The sequence below is a fragment of the Marmota marmota genome, unplaced genomic scaffold (genome assembly GCF_001458135.2).
Source record: "Marmota marmota marmota unplaced genomic scaffold, marMar, whole genome shotgun sequence".
Lineage (NCBI taxonomy): Eukaryota > Metazoa > Chordata > Mammalia > Rodentia > Sciuridae > Marmota > Marmota marmota.
In genome coordinates, this window is record NW_026000019.1 from 23,923,429 (window position 1) to 23,951,289 (window position 27,861).

Sequence of the window (27,861 nt, forward strand, 5' to 3'; positions counted from 1 at the left end):
ACGGACCCGCGGCCCTGGGCTCGGGTGTGGGAGCAGTCACTCAGGCGTGGGTGAGGCGCAGAGCGTGGGGGCCCCGCCCGGGCAGGCGCCGGGGCCTCCGGTGGCTCGTGGGTCAGGTGTCGCTTTTGACTTTCAGGCATCACCTGGGTCCTGGTGTACCGGACCGACAAGTACAAGAGGCTGAAGGCCGAAGTGGAGAAACAGAGCAAAAAACGTGAGTGCGCAGGGACGGCGGACGGGAGTTCGGGAGCCACGTTCCCAGGGTGTCGGGGGCTCGGCCGAGCGATGGCTTCGTAGGACACGAAAATAACGCAGCTTGAGTTGAAGTCTGTTTATGAGCCTGCACAATGAAACGTGGGCCGCGGTAGTGAGAGCTAGGGAAGGGGCCCACTTCTGTGGGCACTGCGAAAGGCCCCTGATGCAGATGACCCTGCAGGCCCTCGTGGATAGAGAATGAGGCGGGGGAAGGAAATTCCAGGTAAAGAAATATGGGAATTTTAATGTGTTAGGTATGTTTGAAGAATAGCAGGCCATTGTGACTAGTGTGGAGGTAAGTGATGTCTTCAGGATAAGCCAAGTTTTCAGGTGGGTGAGAAGGTTGAAGAAGTGTTTGAGGAAGAGATTGAAGTTTGTCTTCTCTGAAATCAAACAGGAATTCAGCATGACACAGCTGAGAATGTGATGAGAATGGTTTCTTATAGGCACAATTTGGCCTTCGATATTTTTTTCTTATTTCATTTGAGCAGCTGGCAGTGTTACTCAATGGGACAGTGTTTGCCTGGCCTACACATGCTCAAGTGCTGAATCTGATCCCCAGCACTGTAGGCAAAAAAAAAAAAAAAAAGATACCTTTGCTTATTTGATCAACATTATAAAAAAGGAGATTAAGTCTCAGAAAGCTAATGATATACTCAGACAGAGCAACCAAAAGATGTAGAGACCAGGCCAGGTGTGGTGGTGCATGGCTGAAGGAGGATCTCCAGTTCAAAGCTAGCAAGAGGGAGCCACTAAGCAATTCAGTGAGACCCTATCTCTAAATAAAATACAAAAAAAAAAAAAAAATAGGGCTGGGGATATGGCTCAGTGGTGCAGTTCCTTTGGGTTCCATCCCACCCCTCCCCACAAAAAAACCCAAAAAGAATTAGAGACCAAACTCAGCACATAACTCCTCCCCATCCTGCCCTGGAGGTGTGATTCCATTGCTGAAGGCCTCCTCTGGTTTCAATCCCAATGCCTTGGGGAGGGCAATTGAAGGAGGAGGATCTCATTTCTAGGCTAGCCTGAGCAATTTAGTGATACCTTGTCTCAAAAAAAAAAAAAAAAAAGAGGATGTAGCTCAATGGTGGAACACTTCTGGGTTCAGTCCCCAGTAGCATACACATAAAGACAAAAGACAGTCAAAATGGAAATGACCAGCTGGGTGTGATGGCATGCTTCTGTAATCCCAGCTACTTAGGAGGTTGAGGCAGGAGGATTGCATATTCAAGGCCAGTCTGGGAAACTGGGGGAGCCTTTCTCAAAATTAAAAAAAAAAAAAAAAAATAGGGCTGGTGTTCAGTGCTGGAGTGCCCCTTAGTTATTTGTGGCACTGGGAATTGAACCCTGATATCCTCTACCACAGAGCAACATCCTCAGCGTTTTTATTTTTATATATTTTGAGGCAGGGTCTTGCTAAGTTGCTGAGGCTGGACTGGAGCTTGCAATCCTCCTACATTAGCTATCTTCAGAGTCATCAGATTATGGATGTGTGCCACCATGCCTGGCTAAGTCTTAATATAATATTTTATCAGTATTTGGTTATTGGTACTTATTATTATTATTGTTATTATTATTATTAGCTCTACTACTAAGTTACAACCCCAGCCAGCTATTGCTTTATTCTTAGGATGTGGTTTCTGTGTTCTCTGTTGGCAGTTTCAGGAACAGGCTGGTTAACTTAATCATGACCATGGTCAAAGTCTGACTTTTTTAATAAGCTTCTTTGATTGACTCAGCTGTGAGAAAGCTGCCTTTGTTTTTTAAATATAATGCATAATTAATTTTTACTGTTTTTCTCTGGTGTTCACAGTGGAAAAGAAGAAGGAAACCATAACAGAGTCAGCTGGTCGACAACAAAAAAAGAAAATAGGTGAGGTATTAATCTAAATAAAATTTAAGGATGGGAAAAAATTAATTTTTAGATGAAAATATATTAAGGTTTTTGATGGTATGCAAGGCCCTGGATTTGATCCTTAGCACTGAAAAAATAAAATAAAGAAAATAAAAATGGCTAGAGATGTAGCTCAGTGGTAGAGCACCCCTGGGTGGTTCAATTCCAGTACCCCATCCTCACACACCCAAAATATGATTATCAAAGAGCTTTATCCATGTCGCCTTGTTTCTCAGAAATAGTGAATTACTGCTGTCCACTTTGTTTTGACTGAGAAGTCCTTTCTTTTGGTTCATCACCATTATAGCCCTCTTTCCTTCAAAAACTATTTTAAAAAGGTGTGCGTGTGTGCGTGTGTGTGTGTATTTACATACATATAAATTTAAGCAAGTGAAAGTTTGAAAGCCAGTACTCTTTTCTGCTCTCACAGGACTTTGTCCCAAGATTTTCTGATTTAATGCCTTAAAGAAGGTATTCATCTGACCTAACTGGTCATTTATGCCACAGTTTATAGGAGAGCTTATAGATGGACTGCCTTTTGAGTTAGTGATGGCATGACAGGGATTGTGCATTGGGGTTCTCCAGAAAGAACCAGTTGTATATATGTACAGATATTGAGATGGAATTTATTGGAAGAATTAGGTCACATGATCATGGGTTTTGGTAGGTCTTCCCGTAGGCCATCTGCAAGCTGGAGAACCAGGGAAGCAGGTGGCGTGACTCAGTGCAAGTCCGAAGGCCTAAGAACTAGGGAAGCGGATGGTGTGACTCTTGATCTGAGGCCAGAGGCCTGAGAACCCAGGGGGCCACTGCTGCAAGTCCTAGCATCCAGAGGCCAGAGAACTAAGAGTTGTGATATCCAAAGGCAGGAGAAAATGGGTGTCCTCCACTCCAGAAAAGAATGAATTTGTCTTTCCTCTGCCTTTGTGTTCTGTCCAGACCCTCAGCCCCTACGAATGGTCTCCACCTGCATTAGGTGGAATGTATCTTCCTTACTCAGTACATTGATTCAAATAACCATCTTTTCTGGAAAACTTTCACAGATCTCTCCAGATGACTTTGTTAGCTACCTGCATCCCTCAATCCAGTCAGGTTGATACCTAGAATTTACCAGCATGGGTTATGAATTTTCTTACGGCTGACTTTTCAGCAGGAGCTATAGCTGGAGACTTATCTTCAGAATGGGCTAAGAAAGGAAGGTCAGGCACTCAAGCGTGACTGAGTGAGGTGTGCATCTTTTCCTTAGTGGCATGGAAATATAGGAAGATGCTTCTTAACTTTAACATATTTTGAACCCTGAATTTATATATTCTCTGTAGGCTTTTCTCTATGCTATTTTGATTGGTTGGAGGTTAATTCATTTTGTGGTCAGAATGGGTGCTGTCATTGCTACTAATTTATTCCAATGAATACAAGAAATGTAACATTTTACAATTTTAAACTTTGCTTTTTGTTTTTTTTCCTTTCTTGGTACTGGGGATGATCCCACGGGGGCTTATCCCCTGAGCAACATTCTCAGCCCTTTTTTATTTTGAGACAGGGTCTTGCTAAGTTCCCTAGGGCATTGCTGTCTTGCTGAGGCTGGCTTTGAATTTGTGATCCTCCAGAGTTGCTGGGATTACAGGCATGCACCACCATGCCTGGCCAATCTTCCCTTTTGTCATTTTGGATAATAAATAACTCTAGAATATAAATGTATCTTCTGCATATTTCCAGATTTTTTTCTTCATGAAATATGTTGACATTTTTTAGAGATTTTATTCCAAAAATTCATTGGTAAGAAAGTGCATAGAATTCTTCCCAAAAGGAATAGTTTTTCCTTTGGAAAATACTTGTTGCTTGTATTACATCCTGGGGTTCTTTCTAGGTCACATAGGTCCAGAATAATTCACATGGGACAAGTGAACACTAAATGACAACACTGTTTATCTCCAACACCCAGCATCTTTAAATCCTAGATTTTCAAAGGGAGGCACAGAGGTTTTGGATGTACATTTATTTCACCCTAATAGCTGAAAGAGATGGGAAGTGCAGCTATCTTGGATGACTTGGGCTCCCAGTACTGAGTTGTCTTTTTGTCTTAGGAGCAAAGTCCGTTATCTGTGGGTTCTTCAGCAACCCACCAGGATGCGAATGATATGAGATTAAGACCATCCTTACTTATTGAACAAGAGACAACTTTTTGAGAGAATTTATGCTAGTTAACTGATATTAACTAGCAGCTAAGTTAAATCAGAGCCATGGAGTCAGTCAACAAGAAGCTGTACATTTCGAGTAGAATGACTGCAAAACTATTCTCATAATTAGATGAATCATTATGCTCAAATGTCCAATTCCTGCTGAGAAACAAATTTAGTATCATTTCAAACTAAGTTGTTACACTTGTAGGAAAGTCACATTATTAAATAGCTATAAGTGTAACTTATAAGTGTGTAAGTTTTTCCTCTGAGGAAACAAGCTCTTGCAGGGAAAATGGAACATTTTTAAAAGAAGATCTTTAAGTATATAGCTTATTAGAACTTGGATTGTTCTCATAAAAACCATGTATTATATAGTAATTATATTGACATAATAGTCTTCATCAGTGTGTTTAACTTTGTAACATAAAGATTATTCATTTTTAGGAATAGTAGTTTGTTTTTGTAATATTGGTAATTAAAAACATCATTGGACATGAAATAACATAAAAATTTATTTAAGCCAGGCTCAGTGGCAATACCTGTAATCCTGGTGACTTAAGAGCCTGAGGCAGGAAGTTTGCAAGTTCAAAGCCCACCTCGGCAACTTAATAAGACCCCGTCTCAAAATAAAAAGGGGTGGGGATATAGCTGAGTGGTAGAGTGTCCCTGGTTAAAAGAGAGTGTAGGTATTGAGGGAGAGAGAGAATATGAGATGTGTTAAATGAGTTAGGAGGGGAGAACAGGTAAAATGGAAAGAATTTAGGCATTCTCCTAGTAGTCTGTTAAAGGTATCATCGGTTTCTGGTTATCGAGGGGAGGGAGGTTTATAAAGCTTACTGGCTGTGGGGACATTAATAAGAGTATTGTTTATAACTTGAGGAATGCTTGAAATTTTTTCCCTGTGGAGAACATTTCTTTAGGTTGTATTTGTTTTTCCTTAATGAGCATTTTGTGGATTTCTGAAGACTGATGTTACGTAGGATTTTTAACATTAACTTCTTTGTTTTTACAACTTAATGTTCTGTGGTATTCTTTAAATTTTGTTTTATGCTTTTTGAGGCATGTTAAGCATTTCCTACCAACAGGTTTTTCAGATAGAATTTTGCATGTGTAATACCTCCCTGTGAAGTATATATTTTTCATTTATTGTATCTTCATTCTGTCTTCCATTTTATTTAGAGACTGGGTTTTGCTGAGTTGCTTAGGGCCTTGCTCAGTTGCTGAGTCTGGCTTTGAACTCCCAATTCTCCTGCCTCAGCCTCCTGGGATTATAGGCATGCACCACCATGCCCACTTAGAACATACACTCTTTTTTAAAAGAAATTTAGAAAGGGGAAAAAATATAAGAGATGAGGAGTTAACATTTGAAACTCCTAAGTACACTCCTTACGGTGCACTTACGATTAACTGATTGGCAGTTCCCACTGGTGTGGTTTAAGAGTGTATATTAATTTAAAGTCAGTACATTTATTGCCAGAGGAGATTTTTTTAAATTAAAAATATTATTTAAACATTTTTAATTAGTACATTATCATTCTTATAATTTTGACGTGTTCATAAATGAGTATAATAGTTTGTTCAATTTCAATTCCCCACATTTTTGTTTAAATCTCAATCTTCTGTTGTTCTACTGACAGCAGCAATGATACTGAAGGAGACTGCTTCCATAATCACCAGTGACAAGTTATGTAGCAGCTGTTCTGTGCTCAGCACTGTATGTATTAACATCACATTAATTCTTTTCAGAGAGGCAAGAAGAGAAACTGAAGAATAACAACAGAGATCTGTCGATGGTAAGGGTGACGAATCACACAGCATGTCTTAGCAGCAGGATGATCTGCATCCATGGCATTGCTCTGACTTCTCAGAAATGGCTCACCTGTGAGACCATGGATAGGAATCACATGGTTCCTGGGTAGCTTTTAAGGACTGTCTTAGGGTTGTAATTTGTTTCTTGCTCGGTTTTCCTCTTATACTTTGAAAGAAATTAGCTTATTTTCTTTTTCTTATGTTATTGTTAAATCTTGTGGTGGGTTTGTAATTCCGCTGTAGGAGTTGGAATATTATTGATGGTTTTATTATTTTGTTTTTGTTTTTTGGTACTGTGGATTGAACTCAGGGGCACTTTACCACTGAGCCACATCCTCAGCTTTTTTTATTTTTTTATTTTGAAACTGGGTCACTAAGTTTCATAGGTTCTCACTCATTTCCTGAGACTTCCCTCAAACTTGTGATCCTCCGGCCTCTGCCTCCCTGGTTGCTGGGATTATAGGTGTGCTCCACCATGTTTTTTAAGCCCTTTTTGTTTTGAGTGTGAGACATTCCATATAGTACAAAGAAAGTGATTTTTTTACCCATTTACTCAGTATTTCTAGACAGCAGATTTTGTTTAATAGTGTTGTCCTAAAACAAGGATAGGTTGATTATGTGACCTAACTTTTCTACTTAACTCTTGTATACTTAGCATAGGACATCTGAACTGTGCTCCAGTTTTCCCTTACAGAGATACCTTTACTGTACTTATTTATTTTCCAGAAAATTTTTAAGTTAGAAGAGAATATTTTAAAAAGTAGCTTTTCTTACCTGATGACAGTTATTACATATTCGTCATAGCCAATGAAACGGTAAGAGATGAGATGCAAAATGTCAATATATTACGGACTATGGTGGTGCATACCTGTAATCTTGGCTACTCTGGAGTTTGAGGGAGGGGGATCACAAGGTTGAGGTCCACCTTTGGCAACTTAGTGATACCTTGTATCAAAATAAAAGTTATAAAGGGCTGGGGGTAGAGCACTAGCCTCTAGGACATGTAAGGTCCTGGGTTCAGTTCCCAGTACTGGGGGTGGGGGGCAATACATTAACAATTCCGAAAGAATCTCTGATGATCTTATATCTTTATAATCTGTGGACTGTGTAATTAAGAAAGAATTGGGTTGCAAATAACAGTGCCTAACAGTGGCCTAGAACCCATGATGGTCTCTTTTCTGCTGAGTGGGCTGGAGGTTGGTAGTCCTGGGCCAGAGGAACATCTCAGCACTGCTTTCAGATCCTCAGGTCCTCGGCCAAAGGCCACCTGATGGTCTGAAGGCTGCTTTGCCTTGGGACATCATGGTCTTCATGCTAGGCAAGAAGAGTGGATAGAAGGCCTTGAGGAATGCCTAGGAGTTTGCCCTACAAATGCCCAGTCAGCATGAGTACTTACATTGCTAATGGCCAGAATTACTTGGCAAGGTTTCAAAGGAATGGAACTGGGGTAGAAAGTGGGTTAGTTAACAGACAGCTTTGCTGTGGAGAGCTTTTTAAAAATGACAGGAAACCTGAACTTTGAGGTATGCTTGAGCGGTGGTTTTCTTCAGTATGAAGTTATGATTTGGTTTCTTTATAGGTTCGAATGAAATCCATGTTTGCAATTGGCTTTTGTTTTACTGCCCTGATGGGAATGTTCAATTCCATGTGAGTATCCTTTTGTATGATTTTGCCTAGTAACTGTTATTCTGTTTATATATATACGTGGATATAAACTTTTTGATAATGTTTGATTTTGATATAATTTCATACTTGTTAAGTCACAGGAATAATGTATCTCCTACCCTAACTCATAGTTATTAGTATTTTGCCACGTTTTTTTTTTTTTAGTCATACATGAACTTTTTTTATATTATTATTATTAATATTTATTTTTTATGGTTCAGTGGTAGAGGATGTGTGATGGACCCAACACAGTGCTTTTATGTTTTTTTTATGTGGTGCTGAAGATCGAACTCAGGTCTCGCCCGCGCTAGGCGAGCGCTCCACTGCTGAGCCACAATCCCAGCCTCATATCTGTTATCTTTTTCTCTTTTCTATATGTACTAATGCTTAGAGTGTTACTCTTTCTTCATATTTGACAGTATATTGTACACTTCTTGTTCCTTTACCCATAACTACTTTAGTGTTTATTTTCTAAGAACATACTCTCTCTCTCTCTCTCTCTCTCTTAATATTTATTTTTTAGGTATAGGTAGACACAATATCTTTATTTTCATGTGGTGCTGGGGATTGAACCCAGGGCCTCACGCATGTAGGCGAGTGCTTTACCTCTGAGCCACAACCCCAGCCCAAGAAGAACATTTGCTTATTTAACCTCAAAGCAAGAGCAGAATCAAGAGAACTTAATTTTGATAGAATACAATTACGCAATAGCTTTCATCCTCTGAACATTGAGATGTTTTATTTACAAGGTAAAAACTTGGGCATTATGTGTTCTCTAAAAGCCCCAAGTAGGTTCCGTCTGTTTTTAAATTGGCTGTTAGTATGCTACCGCAGACTGAAGGTAGTCACACGAAGACGTTTTGACTCTTAAAGTAGAATCTTAACAACTATAATCTGTTTAACCATGAGGTCAGTTACTGTTACCTAAAATAACACATAGCAGACCTGAGTAACTGTTGAATGGCTTTTGACAGAAGTTAGGAAAACATCTTTTTTTTCCTTCTCTCTCTCTCTCTCTCTCTCTCTCTCTCTCTCTCTCTAACCACCCTTGGTGGTATTGGGGATTTTATTCAGGAATGTTCTGTCTCTGGGCTTACATCCCCAACCTTTTTTAAAATATGTTTTTAGTAGTTTTTTAAATATGTTTTTAGTAGTACATGGACACAATACATTTATTTATTTTTATGTGGTGCTGAGGATCAAACCCAGGGCCTCACACATCCTCTACCACTGAACCACAACCCCAGCCCCCTGACCCTTTTTTTTTTTTTTTTAAGAATTTTATTTTGGGCTGGGGATATAGCTCAGTTGGTAGAGTGCTTTCCTTGCACAAGGCCCTGCTTCAATCTCCAGCACCACCAAAAAAAAAAAAAAATCAAAATGGGGTCTCCCTGAGTTGCCCAAATGGGCCTTGAACTTATCCTTCCTCAACCTCCCAAGTAATGGGGTTACAGGTGTGCACCGCTGTGCCCAGCTCTTTTTCAAAGCATACCTGAACTGTACCCTGTGCTTTAGAATTTCCCTTACTTTCTTTTCCTTCTCTTCCTCTAATTTTTCTTCCCTTGCTTCTTTTCTGTCCCTCTCCCTTGCCTCCTCCCCAAGCATATCTTCCTCTTCCTGCCTGTAAAGTGCACATTGTCATAGGCACTATGTGAGGTATCAGAATATAAGATGAGACCCCTGCCCTCAGAATCAAAATCTTTACAGGAGGAAAAGACAGAGTAAGGAAAAATGAATATATTAATTTTGGGGGTTGTTATGAAATATGTAAGTGGTTGAAAAAAGTAAGTGATTGTTTTATCTAGGTACAGAATTTAGAGAATGTGTCCAAAATGGTTTTAACATAAAATTTGCACTAACTAATCATTAGAATTATATACCTTTAGAGCTGGAAGGGATCTTCAGAAGATTAAATGACAGGGTCTTGCGATGTTAATTTTAATTAGGGTCTTGCTAAATTGCTGAGGCTGACCTTGATCACCAGTGTGTGGGTGTGGGTGTGCGTGCGCGCATGCGCTAGAATTTGAACCCAGGAGTGCTCTACCACTGAGCCATGTCTCCAATCCTTTTTATTTTTTATTTGAGAAACAGTCATGCCAAGTTGCCCAGGCTGGCCTTGGATTTGTGATCCTCCTTCCTTGGGCTCCTCAGTTGCTGGAATTATAGGCTGGTGTCACTGTGCCCAACTGGCCATCTCAATTTTGATTAGGGATTAAGTAGTGTCTTATTTATTTATTATTTCAAGTACTAGGGATCGAACCCAGGGATGCTGTATGACTGAGCTACATCCCCAGCCTTTTTTATTTTGAGAATAGGTTGCCAGGCTAGTTTCTAGCTTGTGATCTCCTTCCTCAGCCTCCTGAGTCGCTGGGATTATAAGCATTAACCACCATGCCTGACCTTAAGTGTGATTCTTAACAGACTTAATCATATAATTAATACTCACCAAATATTTTTATGAGTAAGGTATTAGGCCTTAGACCAAATGCCTGATTATTTGTGCTGTTAATTGTACTTGATAAAATGTTAAATGCTTTAAATTTTGTGGCACAGGTTTTCCAAGATATAGAAGTCAAAGAATCAAATGGAGTTATCAGGCCTTTTGAAAAAGATGACTGTTGGCAAGCATGAAGGTTATTTGTTGTTGGGTTTTTTTTTGTTTGTTTGTTTGGTTGGGTTTTTTTTTGGTTTTGGTTTTGGTTTAGTTTTTTCTTATCAGAGATTGAACCCAGGGGTTCTTAATCACTGAGCCACATCCCCAGCCCCTTTTTATATTTTATTCAGAGAGAGGGTCTCGCTGAGTTACTTAGGACCTCGTTGAGTTGCTGAGGCTGGCTTTGAACTCACAATCCTCCTGCCTCAGCCTCCTGAGCCACTGGGATTATGGGCATGTGCCACCACTCCTGGATTCTTCGTTAACTTTTTTTTGTTAACTTTCTTGTTCAGAGCCCTGGGAAACAATAGCCTTTTATTTTCTTGTTTTATTTTTCAGTTCCAGTGAAGGTTTATGCAATCTCAGTGTTTAACTATATATTTTAATGCTGTTTTCATGTTTTTGTTCTGAACTTTCTGCACTGTGCATTATTAGAAAAATATAGTATTGTTTCTTGGATTATCAGCACCTGGAATTTAGAAGACTGTCTCCATTTTTATAAACTAGCATATGAAATTTAAATTATGCATTTTTTATTATATAGAACAAGTCATTTAAACTTTTTAATATAATTTCTCTGGATTTTAAAAAATATTTTTTAGTTGTAGATGGACACAATAACTTTATTTATTTCTATGTTGTGCTGAGTATTGAACCCACTGCCTCACACATGTGAGGCAAGTGCTCTACTCCTGAGCTACAGCTCCATACCAATTTCTCTGATTTTAAACTCTCAGTTATCTCCTTGTTGTGGATTAGATATGTAATCTCTTAGTATCCCTTTTTAGTCTTAAAATTTGTTGATAGCTGGCAGATTCTTTAGAAAAAAGCCCCAGGTTGTACAAGAAGAACCAGTTGCTGGGAGGCAGCAGAGGTGCTGGATTGGCTTTTATTTCCGTTTGACTTCTCCTCCTGAGTCATTTCCATAAAGCTGACATCATAGAACTTTAGATTATCGAACACATACCTTCTCCCCAGTTCAGAAATCCTTCAGTCAGATTTCCTTTCCAGTGAGAAGCTTGATGTTTTCTGAGATAGCTCATACTTGTATTGAGTAGTTTTAGGGTTTGGAAGTTATTACTTTTACTAAGACAAAATGTGTTTCCCTGTAGAGGCCCTGTCTCCAAATTCAGAGTGGGGAAGGAAATCATCTACCTGTCTATCATTCTTGTTTCTCACCCTTGCTGTCTTCTTTATTAGGCTACGTACCACTTTCTTCAATATGCATCTAATCCCCTAGAAAACTTAATGCATTAAAAGTAAGAATTTGCCGGGTGTGCTGGTACACCCCTGTGATCCCACTGGTTTGGGAGGCTGAGACAGGAGGATCATGAGTTCAAAGCCAGCCTCAGCAACAGCAAGGTGCTAAGCAACTCAGTGAGACCCTGTCTCTAAATAAAATATAAAATAGGGCTGGGGATGTGGCTCCGTGGTTGAGTGCCCCTGAGGTAATTCCCCAGTAACCGCCCCCCCCCCCAAAAAAAAAAAGTAAGAATTTTTGGAATTTATTTTCATGTTTGTTGTCCTACAGAGTAGATGTTCACATAGTTGAATATCTTCAAGGACATAAAACATCTTAGTTACAATTTCAGGTTGAATATAACAAAGAATAAAATGACCATAGAAGCTGAATGTGTTGGGTGTGTATGTTAATGACAAAAGGAATTGATGTCTTCTGTATGTCACCTTGCTTAGTAGTCCACCTCTGCAGGGTGAGGGTGGCACACCTGGAGCAGCATGCTGGTTACATCATGCACTCACAAGGTCGAGGTGTTTTATTTTGAAATATTTTTTTTAGTTGTGGCTGGACACAATATCTTTATTTATTTATTTTTATGTGGTGCTGAGGATCGAACCCAGTATCTCACACATGCGAGGCAGGCACTCTACCGCTAGCCCCAGTCCAAGGTTGGGGTGTTTGTACTGCAGACTTCTTGTGAAAAAGTGAGACTCTCCTCCTGGAAACACTATTACTTTTGTTTTGCTTTTCTGAGGTTAATAGGTTTACGCTTGAGCCTTGCAGTTTAATACACAGAGTGAGGGAGCTGGAAGTGCAGTAAGTAAGTGGACAATTAAACACACGTAAGATTCCCACTTTAGTCTATTTTATGTTCTTTGGAGTACATTGTACAAGTCTTTTAATACTTGATTTAAATATTTAAATTTTTTTTTCCCCTACCAAAGAAAAAGATGGATTACTTCTTCCTTTTCCCCCCATGGAGACTATCCAAATACTAAGTGTTTTTCTTTCTTTTTTTTTGTAATACTGGGGATGAAATCAAGGACCTTGCACATGCTAGGCAAGCACTGCACCACTCAGCTGTAAGCGCACCCCTTTGAATTCTTACATTGAGACACAGTCTTGCAAAGTTGCCCAGGCTGTCCGTGAGCTTGGGACCCTCCTGCCTCAGCTGCCTGATTTGCTGGAATTACAGGCTTATACCACTGCACCTAGCTAACATTTGTTTGTTTCTAATGTTTTGAACATTTATTGCTATAACTTTCACAAAACAAAAGCTTTTTAGGATCCTCAGTAGTTCGTGAATACATAAATTATTAATCCATGTATCACAAGATTGAGAACCACTGGTATAGGAGATTGATGAGATTCATTTAGGCTCTTCTTTATGTATTGCTGTACTTCAAGCTCCTGTCTCTTTTAAGCACATCACCTTTCTTTTTCAGAGATCAAGAGATTTAAAGTTCTATTTCTGTCCCAAAGTCTTCTCTGAAAGTAAAAAGCTTGTTAGTCTTCCAAAAATAACAATTCTTTGTTTTCCTTTCCAGATTTGATGGTAGAGTGGTGGCAAAGCTCCCCTTCACCCCTCTTTCTTACATCCAAGGGCTGTCTCATCGGAACCTGCTGGGAGATGACACCACAGACTGCTCCTTCATCTTCCTGTACATCCTGTGCACCATGTCAATCCGACAAGTGAGTGGTCACAGCCATGTTCCACCCGTGTCCTTTGTCACCCTCACACCGTGGTTAGCTTCCACCTATAGACTGCTGGAAATGCTTATCTGCTGGTGCTGAGGTCTTTCGGCTGCTCATCCTGAAGCTATAACTCTGGATCACCGATCCTTAGGAAGGAGTGGTAGTTACCACACCAAGCATGGTTTCCATTCCCTATTCTTGCAGTGGGGAAAGAGAAAGGGGCCAGCTCCCCCTGTCCCTGTAATACCAGAGGCACTCCCTTGACACTGGCGATGATCCCTGTGACCCACCTTCACAGCCCAGTCACTTCTCATCAGGCTCCACCTCACACTACTGGGATCAAGTTTCCAACTTTAACTTTGGGAGACACACTCAGGCCATAGAACCAGGATATTCATCTACAAGCAGGTTCTTTTCATTTGCAGTTAAACTTTAACCGCTTTAGAGACAAGTCATTCAGAAGAGCAGATGATTCAGGCACCACTGTAACCCGATCTCCTTGTGAGTTGGTTCCGGGCAGGGAGAACTGATCCCTGTCATTGCTGAAGATGATTCTAGCCTTTACTCTATGGCAGGAATTGCTGATGCTGAAAATAGATGGGTAAATAGCAATTGTCTGTACCCTGCGGACTCACATCCTAGGTGGGGAAACAGACCCAGAAATTATATCAGAGTGGTTGGCGTGTGTGTGTGTGTATGTATGTGTATACACGCATGCACACACAAAATACTGCAAGATTTAAAAACATAGTACGGGAGCATCATGACCACAGAGACAAATTCTCTGGAACCAAGAGTCTCTGCAAGAGGACCACTCGAGGTGTGTCCTTAAGGCTGGGTGGGCTTTTTCAGTTTTATTCGCGTTCTTGGCAAAGGCTGCAGTGTGAGAGAACGCACAAAGGCATGAGGGGTGTGGGGTGGCAGGCTCTGAGTCCTCTGAGTGGGTACAGGAGGAAGGTGGCTTTAATCTGCCTCACAGCACAACATTGATTTCCTGTTTTTTAATTTTGTTTTTGCTTTGTAGTTGTATCTGGATAGCATGCCTTTATTTTATTTGTCTACTTTTATGTGGTGCTAAGGATTCAGCCAAGTGCCTCACATGTGCTAGGCAAGCACTGTACCACTGAGCTACACAGCCCCAACCCATTTTTGTGTTTTATTTAGAGACAGAGTCTCACTGAGTTGCCTAAAGCCTCACTAAATTGCTGAGGCTGGCTTTGAACTCGTGATCCTCCTGCCTCAGCCTTCAGAGCTGCTGTGATGACAGATATGTGCCACCATGTCCAGCTGTTTTGCGTTTCTTGTAGTGCAGGTCTGTTGGTGACACATTCTACTAATCTTCATTTATCTGAAAGTACCTTGTCTGTATTATTTTTCCCCCGTTTTTTTACTGGTACATTATAGGTTTGTCGTTACAGGTTCATACTCACACACATGACAGCGTCTTTCCTTTTTTTGGCACTGGGGACTGAATCCAACCAGGAGCACTAAACCACTGAGCCACATTCTCAGCCCTTTTTTTTTTTTCCCCTCCATTTTTTAAAATTGAAACAGGGTCTTGCTAAGTTGCTGAAGCTGGCCTTGAACTTGTGACCTTCTTGCCTCAGCCTCCAGAGTCTCTGGGTCGCTCATGCATGGCTTAGGCATAGCTATTTATCTGATTTTAAAATGTAGTCTGCTAATTTCAACATTTGAAATTTGGACTCTGTCTGTTGCCTATTTTCAGTGTGAGTCGTGTTTTCCTGTTTCTTGATGTGTCTAATGGTTTTGGATTGTGCCTTGGACAGTGCGTGTGGTGGTAACAGAGACTCTGGATTACTTTATTTTTTATAAGAATGTCATTTTTTGTTTGAGCAGGCAGTTAACTTAGTCCTTATTTATCTCTATCCTTTCTGGCTGTTACAACAAAACACTATAAACCAGATTGCTCGCACACACTAGTACTTTGTTTTGGAATGTGAGAATTCAAGATCAAGGCAGTGGCAGCTTCAGTGTCTGGCACGGCCTCCTCGCTGCATCCTGCACGGTGGAAGGGATGAGGCAGCTCCTGGGTGAGGCGGAGCCCTCCTGCAGAGCCACCCCCAGGGTCTCACTGTCTAATACCTCTGAACTGTGGGGAGGCAGACATTTAGGCACTATTGTCTCCTGTGTGGTAGGGGACAGTGGTGATCTTTAAGTTAGTCGTATTAGACAGCTGGGCAGCTGGGAGTTGTGTCACATATATTTACTTCAAGTCAGGCCTAGATTTGAGCAGTTTATATGGGAAATTTGGATTCCCCTTATCAAAGGCCCAATAGTTTTCCAAGGCTCGTCCCCATAATTTTTAGTTGCTGTGGTTACCCTAACCCTGCCCTTTGCTTCTTTAAACTAGTTAAGGCACTTTCATTCTTTTAGACACGCAATGAGGTACCACCTGAGTCCTGCCTCCATTATGAGCTTTTTAAAAAAAAATGAAGGCAAACCTCTCATTTTCTTGCACTAACCTAAATTTCAGAACATTCTTCTTGACTGATCAAAGAAAGGGCTTAAACAAGAGATCTGGGTGCATTTTCATTGGAAAGATGGGAAACGGAGGGAGGAGATAGGAGAGAAAGATTATCCTGACCCCAGCAAAAAAGACCTTCATTATTAAGGGGCCCTTTTTTCAGTTAGAACAGAAAATATTCAGCATTACAGAGGAGCCTGGTGAGGGTTTGACTGTAATCCCAGGACTGGGGAACTGAGACAGGAGGATCACAAATTTAAAGCCAATCTCAGCAATTTAGTGAGATGCTGTCTCAAAATAAAAAGGGCTGGGGTGTGGCTGGGATGTGAGCCCCTTGGTTCAATCCCTGGTATAAAAGGAAAAATAAATTATAAAGGAAGTGGTGTCTCTCCAGAGCAGATTTGATGCACTTGTCCTTCATTCAGAGTTGGTTTTGTTTTTTTTTTAATATTTATTTTTTAGTTGTAGTTGGACACAATACTTTATTTCACTTATTTATTTTTATGTGGTGCTGAGGATCAAACCCAGGGTGTGAGGTGAGTGCTCTACTGCTGAGCCACAATCCAGCCCACTTCATTCAGAATTTTCATTTCCACTTTGCAAGATGTTTGTTGAAGTCTGTACTGTGATTTGTGATGTCATTAGACACATTCTAGAATGTAGTGGCTCCTTGAAGGTGCTTGGTGGTAGGGAGGGAAAGACCAAAAAAAGGACCCATCTGAGGCCTTCAAGTCCCCAACTTTATTTTGTTTTCTGTATTGGATTGGGTTTTATTTAAAGATGAAGTCTTTCTGTGGCTTAAAGGGTCTGAAAGCTATTGATGTAGTCAGTCTCCTTTTTTTTAGGGTAATAGAGTAAAAAATATTACTTAAGCCTCTGAATAGTTTGTCAGTACTGGAACCCAAGTTTTTTAACTCCTGTCCATTATTATTTGTCATGCCCCTATAAGTCTGCTTTTTCAGTACTTGATCTTTACATCGTTCTCCCAAGTGATCTATCCAGATGTATCGTAAGAGCCCTGGGAATATTGGAAGGGGTATTTGAAGTGATTGCATTTTGTACCAGGCTTTGCTAATCCAGTAAAGGTTAGATTATGGTGGTTAATGAGATGTCGTGATAGATTGGAGGTGAGGGCCGGTTGCCAGGTGCTGGAATTACTGACATTGAACCAAGGGTTGCCATCACTGTGATTTTAGCCAAATGATGAAGAGTGGAATTGAGCAGAATGTGCTTATTGTCAGTAATCGGAGTCTTCCCGAAATACGCCAGCAGTGCGTCACCTTACCTTGATTCCAGTTCTTGCCCTTTGCAGAGAGAGGAACGTACTTCCTGTAGTGGTATTACTTCTCTCAGTTTCCTGCCAGTGGAAGACATGATTTTGGGAAAATGTTTCATCTTTGTTTTTCCCTTTTGTTACCCTATTGTGCAGGACTGGGCAGGCATTCAAAATGATTGTTTTGTGTTTTTTCCGAAGCCTGATGATATCTTCCTATATTTTGCATTTGTATTTTTTTTCCCATGGTATCTTCATTATATATTAAAACTCAGGTCTTTTAACCGCCCCTCCCCCCTCCTTTTTTTGTGTGCTGAGGTTTAGGGCACTTCACACTCACAGCCCTTTTTATTTTATGTATTTATATGTGGTGCTGAGAATTGAACCCAGTGCCTTACACATGCTAGGCAAGTACTCTACCACTGAGCCACTGCCCCTGCCCTACTCTTTGCTTTTTTGAGAAGGGCTTTGCAAAGTTGCCCAGGCTGGTCTTGAATTTGTGATCCTCCGGTCCTCCTCTTGAGTTGCTGGGGGTTACAGGCATGCACCGACATGCCTGGCTACAAAATGTGTGCTTCTAAACTAAACCTTGCTCTTTAGAAAGGCCTGAAAAATTGGTCTCAAGGATACCTGAGGGACTGTAGGAAAGCAGGTCACAGTGTGCTGCTCAGTGAGTTCTGGCGGTTGATGTCTTTTTGTCCTTATTGCATGCAGAGGTTATAACAACCATCCTTTTTGGTTCATAACCCAAGTTTGGGTGTTCACGCCATCATGTGTGATGTGCCTCCCTCTAAATCTTGTTATGTCGTCACACTGCCCATCTGACCTGGGGAAAGGGTCAATAAAGTACTCCAATGAGTTGTCAGAGGACGTACATGCTGGGACAGTACCTGGCACAGTGTCATGCTCAGTCACTGTGGGCCCTTACTGTTACTGCTTCATCTTTGCGCTGTGACCTTCACTTTGAGGTAGCGGCCCAGAAATATTTTTGTTTAATGCAACTACTATTTGTATATTTGAGTACTCTTTATATGCATTTTATATAATTATTTTTAAGGGTAGTTTTGGGTTCATATAAATTCAGCAGAAGGTACAGAAGAGATTTCTTATATATCCTTGTTGTCTACAAATGCCCTGCCTCTTCTACTGTTAGTATCCCCAGCAGAGTGGCACGTTTGTTAAAATTGATGAATGCACATTGATACGTCTTTTTAACCCCAAATCCATAGTTTACATCAGGGCTTATTATTATTATTATTATTAGTAGTAGTAGTAGTAGTAGTAGTAGTATTTGTAGTAGTAGTAGTAGTATTGGGTATTATTTTGGTATTCACTGACCTGGAGGCAGGAGAAAACTTACCTTGATCCCAAGGTTGCTATACCACTGAGCCACATCCCCAGCCCTATATAGTTTCTATTTTGAGACAGGGTTTTGCTGTGTTGCCTAGGGCCTTGCTGAATTGCTGAGGCTGGCTTTGAACTTGCAATTCTCCTGCTTTAGCCTCCTAAGCTGCTGGAATTAAGGGCGTGTGCCTCTGCTCCTGGCCAGGATTTATTCTTGATGTTGAACATTCTGGAAGTTTTGACTTACATGCATTTTTTTTTTTTTTTTGGCATGGTTATGACATAGCATTTCTTTTTTATATGGATATACATATAAGAAGAAGGAGCATAAACATTTGTTCACTCAGTGATGTTGGTGTTTTTCTGTGCTCATGCATAGTCTTAATAATTGTGATTTTTTTTTCCACAGAGCTGCTGCTAGGATAAGAATCTGTTACAGGGGTGGTTTAATAGAGGTAGACTCTGCTCCAAGTTCTGTGTCAGCGCCTTCCTGACTTGTAACCTCTGACTGCCTCAGCTTTTCACCTCAAAGGCAGGGGTACTCAGAACTGTGACCTCGGCCTTAGAAGTTGAGACACTTAAAGATGCGTGGAAGTGTAGGCTGTTACTACCGCTGTGGAGAGCGCCTGCCCGCTAGGCGTCCTGCCAGGTCAGTTAGTTCCTGCAGGTGCTTTAGAGGAAGAGATTTCACTGACCTGGAGGCAAGAGAAAACTTACCTAAGGAAAAATGGCTAGAAGACCTTGGTTTCATTTATAAGTCTATAGGAGTGTAAACACTTTATTTAGAATCTGACTACGGATAAGGTTGCATGCAAGTAAATGTATAATATTTGTATCTAAATGCAAATACTGAATAATGGAACTGTGGTGCAGCTAACTGACAGTTCTGCAGGATCCTGTGACAGGAGCGCCAAGGAAGAAGCATGTGGCTGCCAGGGTCCCGCCAGCCCTTCTCTGAGTGCTAGGGTCTTACCTCACACTTGTCCCTGCTACTGCCCAAGCTGTCCCCATCTGGAGCAGTGGCTCAACTCAAATCATTATATGCCCTGAATCAGTGTCTTGTTTCTCCAAAGTGTTTTTTATTTATTTTCCTTTAAGTTGCTGACTTTAAATCCTAGAAACCTGTGCTTTATGGGCATCAGAGATTTTTGAGCTGACTTTTCATCTCTGAAATGTTAAGGACTCATTTAATTGACCCTTTTGTCTGCAGAATAACTGAGCAAGGCTCCCTTGTATATTTTGTCTAGACTGTATGTGTTTATCATCAAATATTCTGTAATGTCTTACTTCAAAAAATTTTTTTTAATTTGCAGTACTGCACATTGAACTCAGTGGCTCTCTACACCCCTAGCCATTTTTAAAATTTTATTTTTAGACAGTCATGCTCAGCTGCCCACATGGCCTTGAACTTTTTTTTAATCCTCCTGCCTCACCCTCCTGGGTAGCTGGATTATTTGCTTTTCTTGCTGCTTTGTGCAGTGATCTCTTTAGAGATGGGCATGAAGGAAATATTTTTATTATGTAAAGGTAGTACAAATTCAGACTATTCTGTGGCTTGTAGTCTGATTTACTAATGATGGATTTATCTTCTTACCCTGTTTTCAAATTTCTCCTCTAATATGAGCCATTATATTGTGAAATACCTGTGTTGAAATATTTTATGGTAAATATAATTCAAATAAGTTCTTAAAGCTGTGATCTTTATATTAAAATATTTCATTATATTCTGACAGTATAAATACACACACTTTACTCTGCTACACAACCTGTAAGGTCATCATTGATCCTAACAACCAATTGAAGGAGTGTGTCCTTCCAGAGCAGCTTAGTTCTCAGTGCCCTGTGTCCAGTGGGGGCTGTGACTGCTTATGTCAATCTGGAGCTCTCTGGTATCCTGTGTCCATTGCGGGCTGTGATAGGTGAATGAGTGGTTCAGGGCGTGCAGACTCCGTGCCGTAGGTGGCGTTTGTTGTGAAGACCAGGACTTAATTTACACAGAGAGCACCAAGCAAGAGAGGGCAAGAACCAAAGCACCTGGGTTGCAACTTACTCTCCTTAGAATTTAGCTTTGTCATTGTGGCCAGCTGTCACCCCTTGTCAACCTTCAGTTTTCTCCATGTGAACTGAAGGCACTGAGTGGGAATAATTGGATGAATCCCAGTCTTTTTCTAAAATGCCTATGAACTTTCAGCAGCTGGCCTCTACTTCACCTCTGCACATTCGTACACCCTGTCCGTTCCCTCTTTGAAGCAGGGTCTGCTCACCAGTGCTCTTCAGTACACCTTTACGCCCTTTACCTGTTGAGTCATCACCTTTCGAAAGTCCACTTTGTTTACCCAAGACCTGTTTATGCTGATTTTACTTATTATATTTACGTAATATAATTAAATGTTAACTTATTATATTTACGTAATATAATTAAATGTTATATTATTCAGTGAAATCAGAGTAAAAAATTATTTAATGGGAGCTAAAATAAATTTTGAAAAATTGAATAAAGATGAGTTTCTAAATATATATTTTGCATTAGATATAGGTGAGATAAAGAAAGAGGGCAGGGAGTATTAAAAATCTATGAAGATTCTGGACTCCAGATTGCTCTTCCAATCTCTGAAGTTCTTTCACCACTTTAAATAAATTGAAACTGAAAATTGTAGACAGTGCAATAATGACTACATCTAGCCAGAACTCCCATGCTCACAGAAAAGGCCTTGTGACAAAAAATGATTTAATTATGCGCTTTAGATGCCTCATGTTCAAAATAAAAGATTATCTGGAGGCTGGGAGTGTCGCTCAGTAATGGAGCACTTGCTGGCATGTGCTTTAAGGCTGCAAACAAAAAAAGATCATCTCTTTTTAAGATTCTCCACTTGAAACAGCAGCTGCTGTGGTTGGGAGACCAAGGTTCATCAGGTAAAGAGGTCTTTGCTGTTCCATGATGTTTTAAAAATAACAGTGATGCGCTGGGTTGTGGCTCAGTGGTAGAGCGCTTATCTAGCATGTGTGAGGCACTGGGTTTGATCCTTAGCACCACATAAAAATAAATAAAATAAAGGTATTGTGTCATGTACAACTAAAAAAAAAAAACAAAAAAAAAACTGGTCATCTTATCAAAGGTCTTAACAGCCAGCCCTTCAGCTGGTGTGAATCCTGTCTACCTGAGGTCTACATGGGGCACTTCTCTACCACCAAAGTAAACCCATTCCCACTGTGTTTTCTTCACAGAACATCCAGAAGATTCTCGGCCTTGCCCCGTCACGCGCTGCCACCAAGCAGGCTGGTGGATTTCTTGGCCCTCCACCTCCTTCTGGGAAGTTCTCTTGATCTCCAGCAGGACCTTTACTTCTTGGCATTCTTTGTACACTCTCAGATCAGACTGGCAACTGTTTTGCAGCATGAGTGATGGCGGCCTTGGTACTGGGGCCACCTTTAGTCTGGCCTCTTCTTGGCTTTCTGCTATGGTAAGCAGGAGAGTGGCATCAGTGAGAGGGCAGTGCTTCTGCTCACAGAGAGCTTTTTTTTTTTTTTTAAATAAGTGAATTAACTAGTTAAGTTCAGGTGTTTTTTCTGTAATTAAAAGTAAATGTCATCTTTCTGTTTCCATTTTCATGAGCATTTCCTGTGGGAGTGCCATGTTCCGTGATGGCTGGCTCTCCAGAGCATGGAGACTGACTAAGTCTTGTATTTTGTAAAGCCAAAACTGTCATGATCAATAAAGAGGCCAGATTTTTAGCTCTCCTATCTACAAGGAAAGATGGTGCGTTTTGTTCTTGCGCATCCTGAGACCAACAAGAGTGCAAATGTGTTTTCATATGCTGTTTTACCTCCCTTAACCTCTGGTAATCTACCTGGAGAGCTGTTGGGGTAGGAATTGGAAAGCAGAAATGGAGAGTGTGACTCTTGAGAGCTGAAAAGCGAGGTCCCCCCTACCTCCCTGCGTCCACTTCACATCTGGCTTCATGTGAGGGCATCTCTGTCTTCCCTGCAGCCATGGTTGTGGTCACACATGGCTGATCTTCAGAGTTTCCTTCTAGTCACAGTGACCTTCACTGCTTGTCCTGCTTCTTCATAAGGGGGACGGGTGCCTATGCCATGGTCCTTTTCCCAGTCCTGCCTAGAGTGGTAACCCTGTCCAAACACTGACACACTTAGTCTCCATAGAAGTGGGTTTCATATCAGTGGGGAAAAGTGGTGACCGTTACACCAACAGCAGACTCTCACTAGCAGCTGTGAAGTCCAGAAGGCAGTGGAGTAATAACCTTCGAAGTGCTGAGGAAGATCAGTATCAACTTGGAACTTTATGCACAGCTAAACCATAAGATTGGGAGCAAACTAAAGACATCCTGAGATGTAAAATCCATGATGCACGAGTGATTAAAGAGCATATTTCGGAGACAAAACAGAAGACCACTTGGGGGAAAGTATGGGAGACTAGAAACCATGGTCAGAGAAATTGCTTAAGTATGCAGATAAACACATTCCGTGGATTATTAAGGATTATCTCAAGATAATACCCATTCTTACTCATCTGACAGATGAAGCTAAAAGCAAGAGAGGTTATGCAGCTTGCTCAGTGTCACACAGCTGTGGAGTGGCAGAGTCGGCCATTTGACTCTGGTCTCAGAGCCTCTCCACAGGTCCTCCCTTGCCTCCTTAGTGGACAGAACTTAGTAGACAAAAGTTGGCCTTTGTTTTTTGTTAGTTTGTTCATTTGCGGTTGAACCCAGAGGTGATTACCACTGAGCCACATCCTCAGCGCCTTTCAAGTTTCATATTGAGGGGGGTCTCCTCGAGTTGCCCAGGCTGCCCTTAACTTGTGGCCCTCCACCTCAGCCTCCAGAGAGCTGGTGTTACAGGCATGCGCCGCCATGCCTGGCTTGTCTTCCTTAATCTGTGTTCTCAAAATGGTCAACATGGGTGAGAACACAGCAGGAGCTTAAGAAAAGCAGAAATCTCTGAGGTCACTGCCCTCAGAGGGATGTTGGTAACATGACTTTCTGGGGTCTTCTCCCCCATCATCGTGGACTGCTCCAAGAAGAATGATAATTGAAAGAATCATGAGCAAAGTTCACAATAAGAATGGCAACGAAGAGGGAATAAAGTTTAGAGGGAGAAGGAGCCCTCCTCAGGATTCTGCCCTCATCTTGGTGCAGTGGGACCATGGCCACCTAGCCATTCCCACCGAGTCTTTGGTGCCAGTTCCTTCAGGGCAGGTGAATTTTGGTTCTCCTGTTTCTATGGTAAAGAGTAAATACAGGAGAGGGAAAAGCAGAGATTACTTTCAATTACTTTCACCAATTGAGCCCAGCACATACACCCCCAGCCTCTTTTAAGTTTTGTATTGAGACAGGTCTCCCTGAGTTGCCCAGCTGTCCTCGAACTTGTGATCATACTCCTCAGCCTCCACAGTCGCTGGGATTACAGGTATGCACCAGCATGTTCACCCCGTTCTTGAAAAAGCACTGCAGGCTGAGATGTGGCTCAGTGGCAGGTCACTTTCCTAGGGTGCCCAGCCACACCAAAGAATGACACCACAACCAGCACTGCAGCAAGGATGCATTACAGAGGAGAGAGAGCTGTTGAGTCACAGGATGTGGGTTCACTGTGGACTCCGTGTTTTAAGATGACTTGTCCTGAAAAAATTTCCAGCCCAGTCATTTGATGCTTCTCGATCTGGAGCATCACTTTTAAGACAACACTGCGATCCCGGGAGGTTCCAACATCTCCCAGAATCCACCATCTGGCAGATGTCCTGTGTAAGACAGATTGTCCCTTCTCTAGGAAAAAAGAACCCAGCAGTTAGCTGCATTGCACTTGCACTGTGACATACTGTGTGATGAACTTGAAAATGCCACCAATGCAGGTCAGCCTGGTGTACTGACAGACTGCGTTTCAGAGCTGAGCAAGGGTAAGAAGTGGAAAGCTGCGGTGCGCAGGAGCCAGATGCCTGTGAGCAACTAGGCTCTCTTCCAGCAGGCTTTCCCTTCCAATAGTGCAGGGACTTCAAACGACATGGGGTCGAAGAGCAAATGGGTCCCCTACATCTAAAGCAAAAGCAGCCTGTTACTTACTAGTAGGTGGTGTGTGTGTGTGTGTGAGAGAGAGAGAGAGAGAGAAATGCGAGCATGCACTAATTATTTAAAAGAGTAAGATTCAGAACTCCTGGCACAGCACGCCTGGGACTAGTAGATTTTTAAATAAAATATATTTCAGTACTGTCAAAGGTACCATACTTTTTTTTAAAAAAAAAATTGAAGTTAGTCTTTGTTTTATCCTTGCATTGAGTTTTTTAATTTTTTTTGAAAAGGAAGAAATCTAAAAATTCATTGAAGTTAAATATATACATGGGCTAGGACGTGGCTCAGTGGTAGAGTGCTTGCCTAGCATGCTTAAGTTCCCAAGTTCACTTCCCAGCACCTAAAACAAAAGAACATGTGCATGCTCCCACGAGTACACCCAGGAAGAAGACGACAAGGAAAATTTCAACTCCTGATCAATTTAGTGTCACCTGTAATCTCGTCTGCTTCTAACCCTTAAAAAATTAGAAGCAAATCTCAGATGTCATAATTTTTGTGTAAATATTTCAGGGCTTTTCAAAGTATGTATAATCTCATAATTTTTTTTACACCTAAATTGACAATTCCTTGATATCATGAGTTGTCTACAGGTTGGCAAGGTTTTTACGGTTCTGGAAACGGGAGCCAAATGACAGTTAGCTGATGTGCTGCTTCTACCATCTGCTGTGGTGGTTCATGGTCTAGAGGGGAGTCTCCCGGAGGGCTTCTTAAGGCACAGGCTGCGTGGCCCTGCGGGAGCTGCCAGCTCTGTAAGCCGCCAGTGGGGAGCATTGCGCCCTGTTAACCGGGGCTTGGGTCCACTCCCACAGCGCTCCTCACCACCTCTGTGCCACCAACAGTCTACTGTTGAAAGTGGGGTGCCACCTTATGTGTTTCCCTCCCTGGGATCCTGCTGACTATATCCTCTTCTGTGACCTGTTTGTCCCTTCCTATAAGGTCTGCAGCTTTTAATCCATTAATTAGGGAATAAAAGTTGTAACTCTGTTCCTTTATTTGTTAGATAAAATGCTTATACAGATAGAAATCTCTAATCACTATTGGGGAAAAGTGAAGTTTTTCATTTGTTTTTTATGCTGTTTTTTTTTTTTTTTTTTTATACCCAGGGCCTTGTACATGCAAGGCAAGCACTCTACCAACTGAGCTATATCCCCAGCCCTAAAAGTGAAGTTTTTAAGAAAGGCAGAACAAAGGCGCTATTCTTCATGCCTGTAGAATAATGCGTGGTTCAGTGACCTCCAGTGGTGAAATGGTGAACAGTTAAAGCACCCGTGTCATTAACAGTCCACGAATTTAAAATACTTGAAGTCCTTTTCTTTGGAGGTTGGAGTGAACCCAGGAGCACTCTACCACTGGGTACATCCCCAGCCCATTTTGTTTTGAGACAGGGCCTTGCTAAGTGGCTGAGATCACAGACGGACACAACCTGGGCCTGGCTTGACTTTAATCCTCTGAAGTGGTCACTCCTGGTCATGCTCAGATTGTTCCATTTGTGGCCAGTGAACGCTTCCTCTATTTGGTTCCTGAGTCTTTGCATCACCCAAGTGTCAGCCGCATCCTCACTGGGCGCTGTTACAAGGTAGCCCAGGCTTATCTTGTGCATTTCCTGCCTCACTTGAAAGCAACAGTTTCTCCAAGGAAGACTGTCTCCTTGTTTCTGGAAAATGGTCTTTGGAGAATTGCAACCAGAGCACTAGGGATGCCTATTGAGACGGGTCTAGGAGGTTTCTATGGGGACTAAGATACTTCTGTGGTGGCTTTAAGATAAAATACTCCATGAGTTCATACTGGTAATCAGGGCTGCATGGTTTTTACTTTTTGTTTTTTTTTTGGTTTGTATTTGCCTTACCAAACCAATGCTAAGAATACCAGTTTTTAGCACCAAGAATGATATAATTAGGATATCACATAATCACTCGTTTAATTTTCTTTTTCATTTTCAGAGATTACTTCTTAATTTCCTTTATATACTGTTTTAATGAGCTTCCAGGCTAGTGTGCAGAAACATTTCAGCTACGTAGAGATGGGCACTGACCCATTCCTCATGCACTTTCATGGGTGCGGCCTCGTTCATGAGCCCCACGCTGTGGGGCAAGATGGACAGGTACAGACATTGCCTGGGTGTGATCTCATTTTAACCTGGTGGTGGGGTGGCAGGACACCGCTGTAGAGACATAGCCTCTTACTCCTCCCACACTTGCTGGCCAAAGAGAGAAGACCCAGCATGTGGCAGGGTCCCCAACAGACCCCTTGGGACCTCTCACCCGTTTCCCCGCAGTCACCTCCCAGGTGGCCTCCTGCACTCGGGTCTCAGCAGCCCCATCTCTCACCCTGCGTGGTGATGGTTTGGGTAGAAATGTTTGTTGCTCTTCTGGGGAAAGTTGCTGGTGGCTCCCGTGGCCTTGAACTCAGTGTCTTAGCCCCAGGGTCATCCAGTGTGCGCCTCTAGCCCCCATCCCTCTACTAGGTCCCTGGCTCTGGTCAGGTGGCTTCAGTGACAAATTCTGCTTTGGGAGTGTTCCTTTGGACCTTACTACCTCTGTCTTCCCTGCCTGTATGTCCTTCCTCTATGTGCCCAAGTTTCTACTGCTGCGTTCGACTCCACGTCATGCCTCGTCAAAGTTTCCGGTGACCTCAGGTGGCTGGGTTCCATCTGCCCTTCCTGTGTTGTCATTGTGACTTCTCCACACCTCAGCTGCCTCCCCTGGGAAGTGGGGTTGATTACCGTGTCAGGGCTCCCTTGCCCTCAGAAGCTCGCTGGTCCAGCTCACGTCACTGGATGCTCTTGACCACACTGGGGCTTCAGCTCCCACCAGTGGGTTGCGTGATGTGCTTGGCTTACTTATTTCAGTTAGTTAACTGCATGTTTGTCAGCTCGTGAAATGTGAGTACAGAATGGGCCTTCTGTGGAACTGCACTGAGTCATCTGGAATGGCCGAGTGCAACAGCGGGTCGCCCAGCCACTGCCGCTGTCTGCGTGTGGGTGAGAGGCTAGGGGGCAACAAGGACCCAGGAAGGTCTCGCACCCACAGCCTGCCTTAGGTGTTTTTCTCCGTCTGCCATGTTACAGAAACCCAACCTAGAACTCAACAGGTGATACACGTGGGGTTTGCTTTATGCTCCCCCTCCAAATGAGTCTCCTTCCGTAGACTCAGGCAAAAAGCCTCATCCCCACATCAGAAGAAAATGCTTGCATTTTTATGTTTTAAGTTAAACTAAACATGTCTAAAGGATGTATGTAGTTTTCACAATTCTACCCTGTAACTCACTTTTTTTTTTTTTTTTTTTTTTTTT

At 41.9% G+C, this 27,861-nt stretch overlaps 1 protein-coding gene and 1 non-coding gene across 2 annotated transcripts; both read left to right on the forward strand.

The window, feature by feature from the left end:
- Positions 1-129: 129 nt before the first annotated feature.
- Positions 130-22,234, forward strand: Tmco1 (transmembrane and coiled-coil domains 1; the record flags this gene model as incomplete). Its single annotated transcript, XM_015491643.2, has 6 exons — positions 130-214; positions 2,069-2,128; positions 6,076-6,122; positions 7,718-7,785; positions 13,244-13,388; positions 21,719-22,234. Coding segments are annotated over 6 exons (504 nt in total), but the record flags the coding sequence as incomplete, so codon positions are not given.
- LOC125618782 lies at positions 17,878-17,976 on the forward strand. Its single transcript, XR_007350167.1, has one exon. It is a non-coding gene; the product is annotated as a small nucleolar RNA U13 (small nucleolar RNA).
- Positions 22,235-27,861: the final 5,627 nt, after the last annotated feature.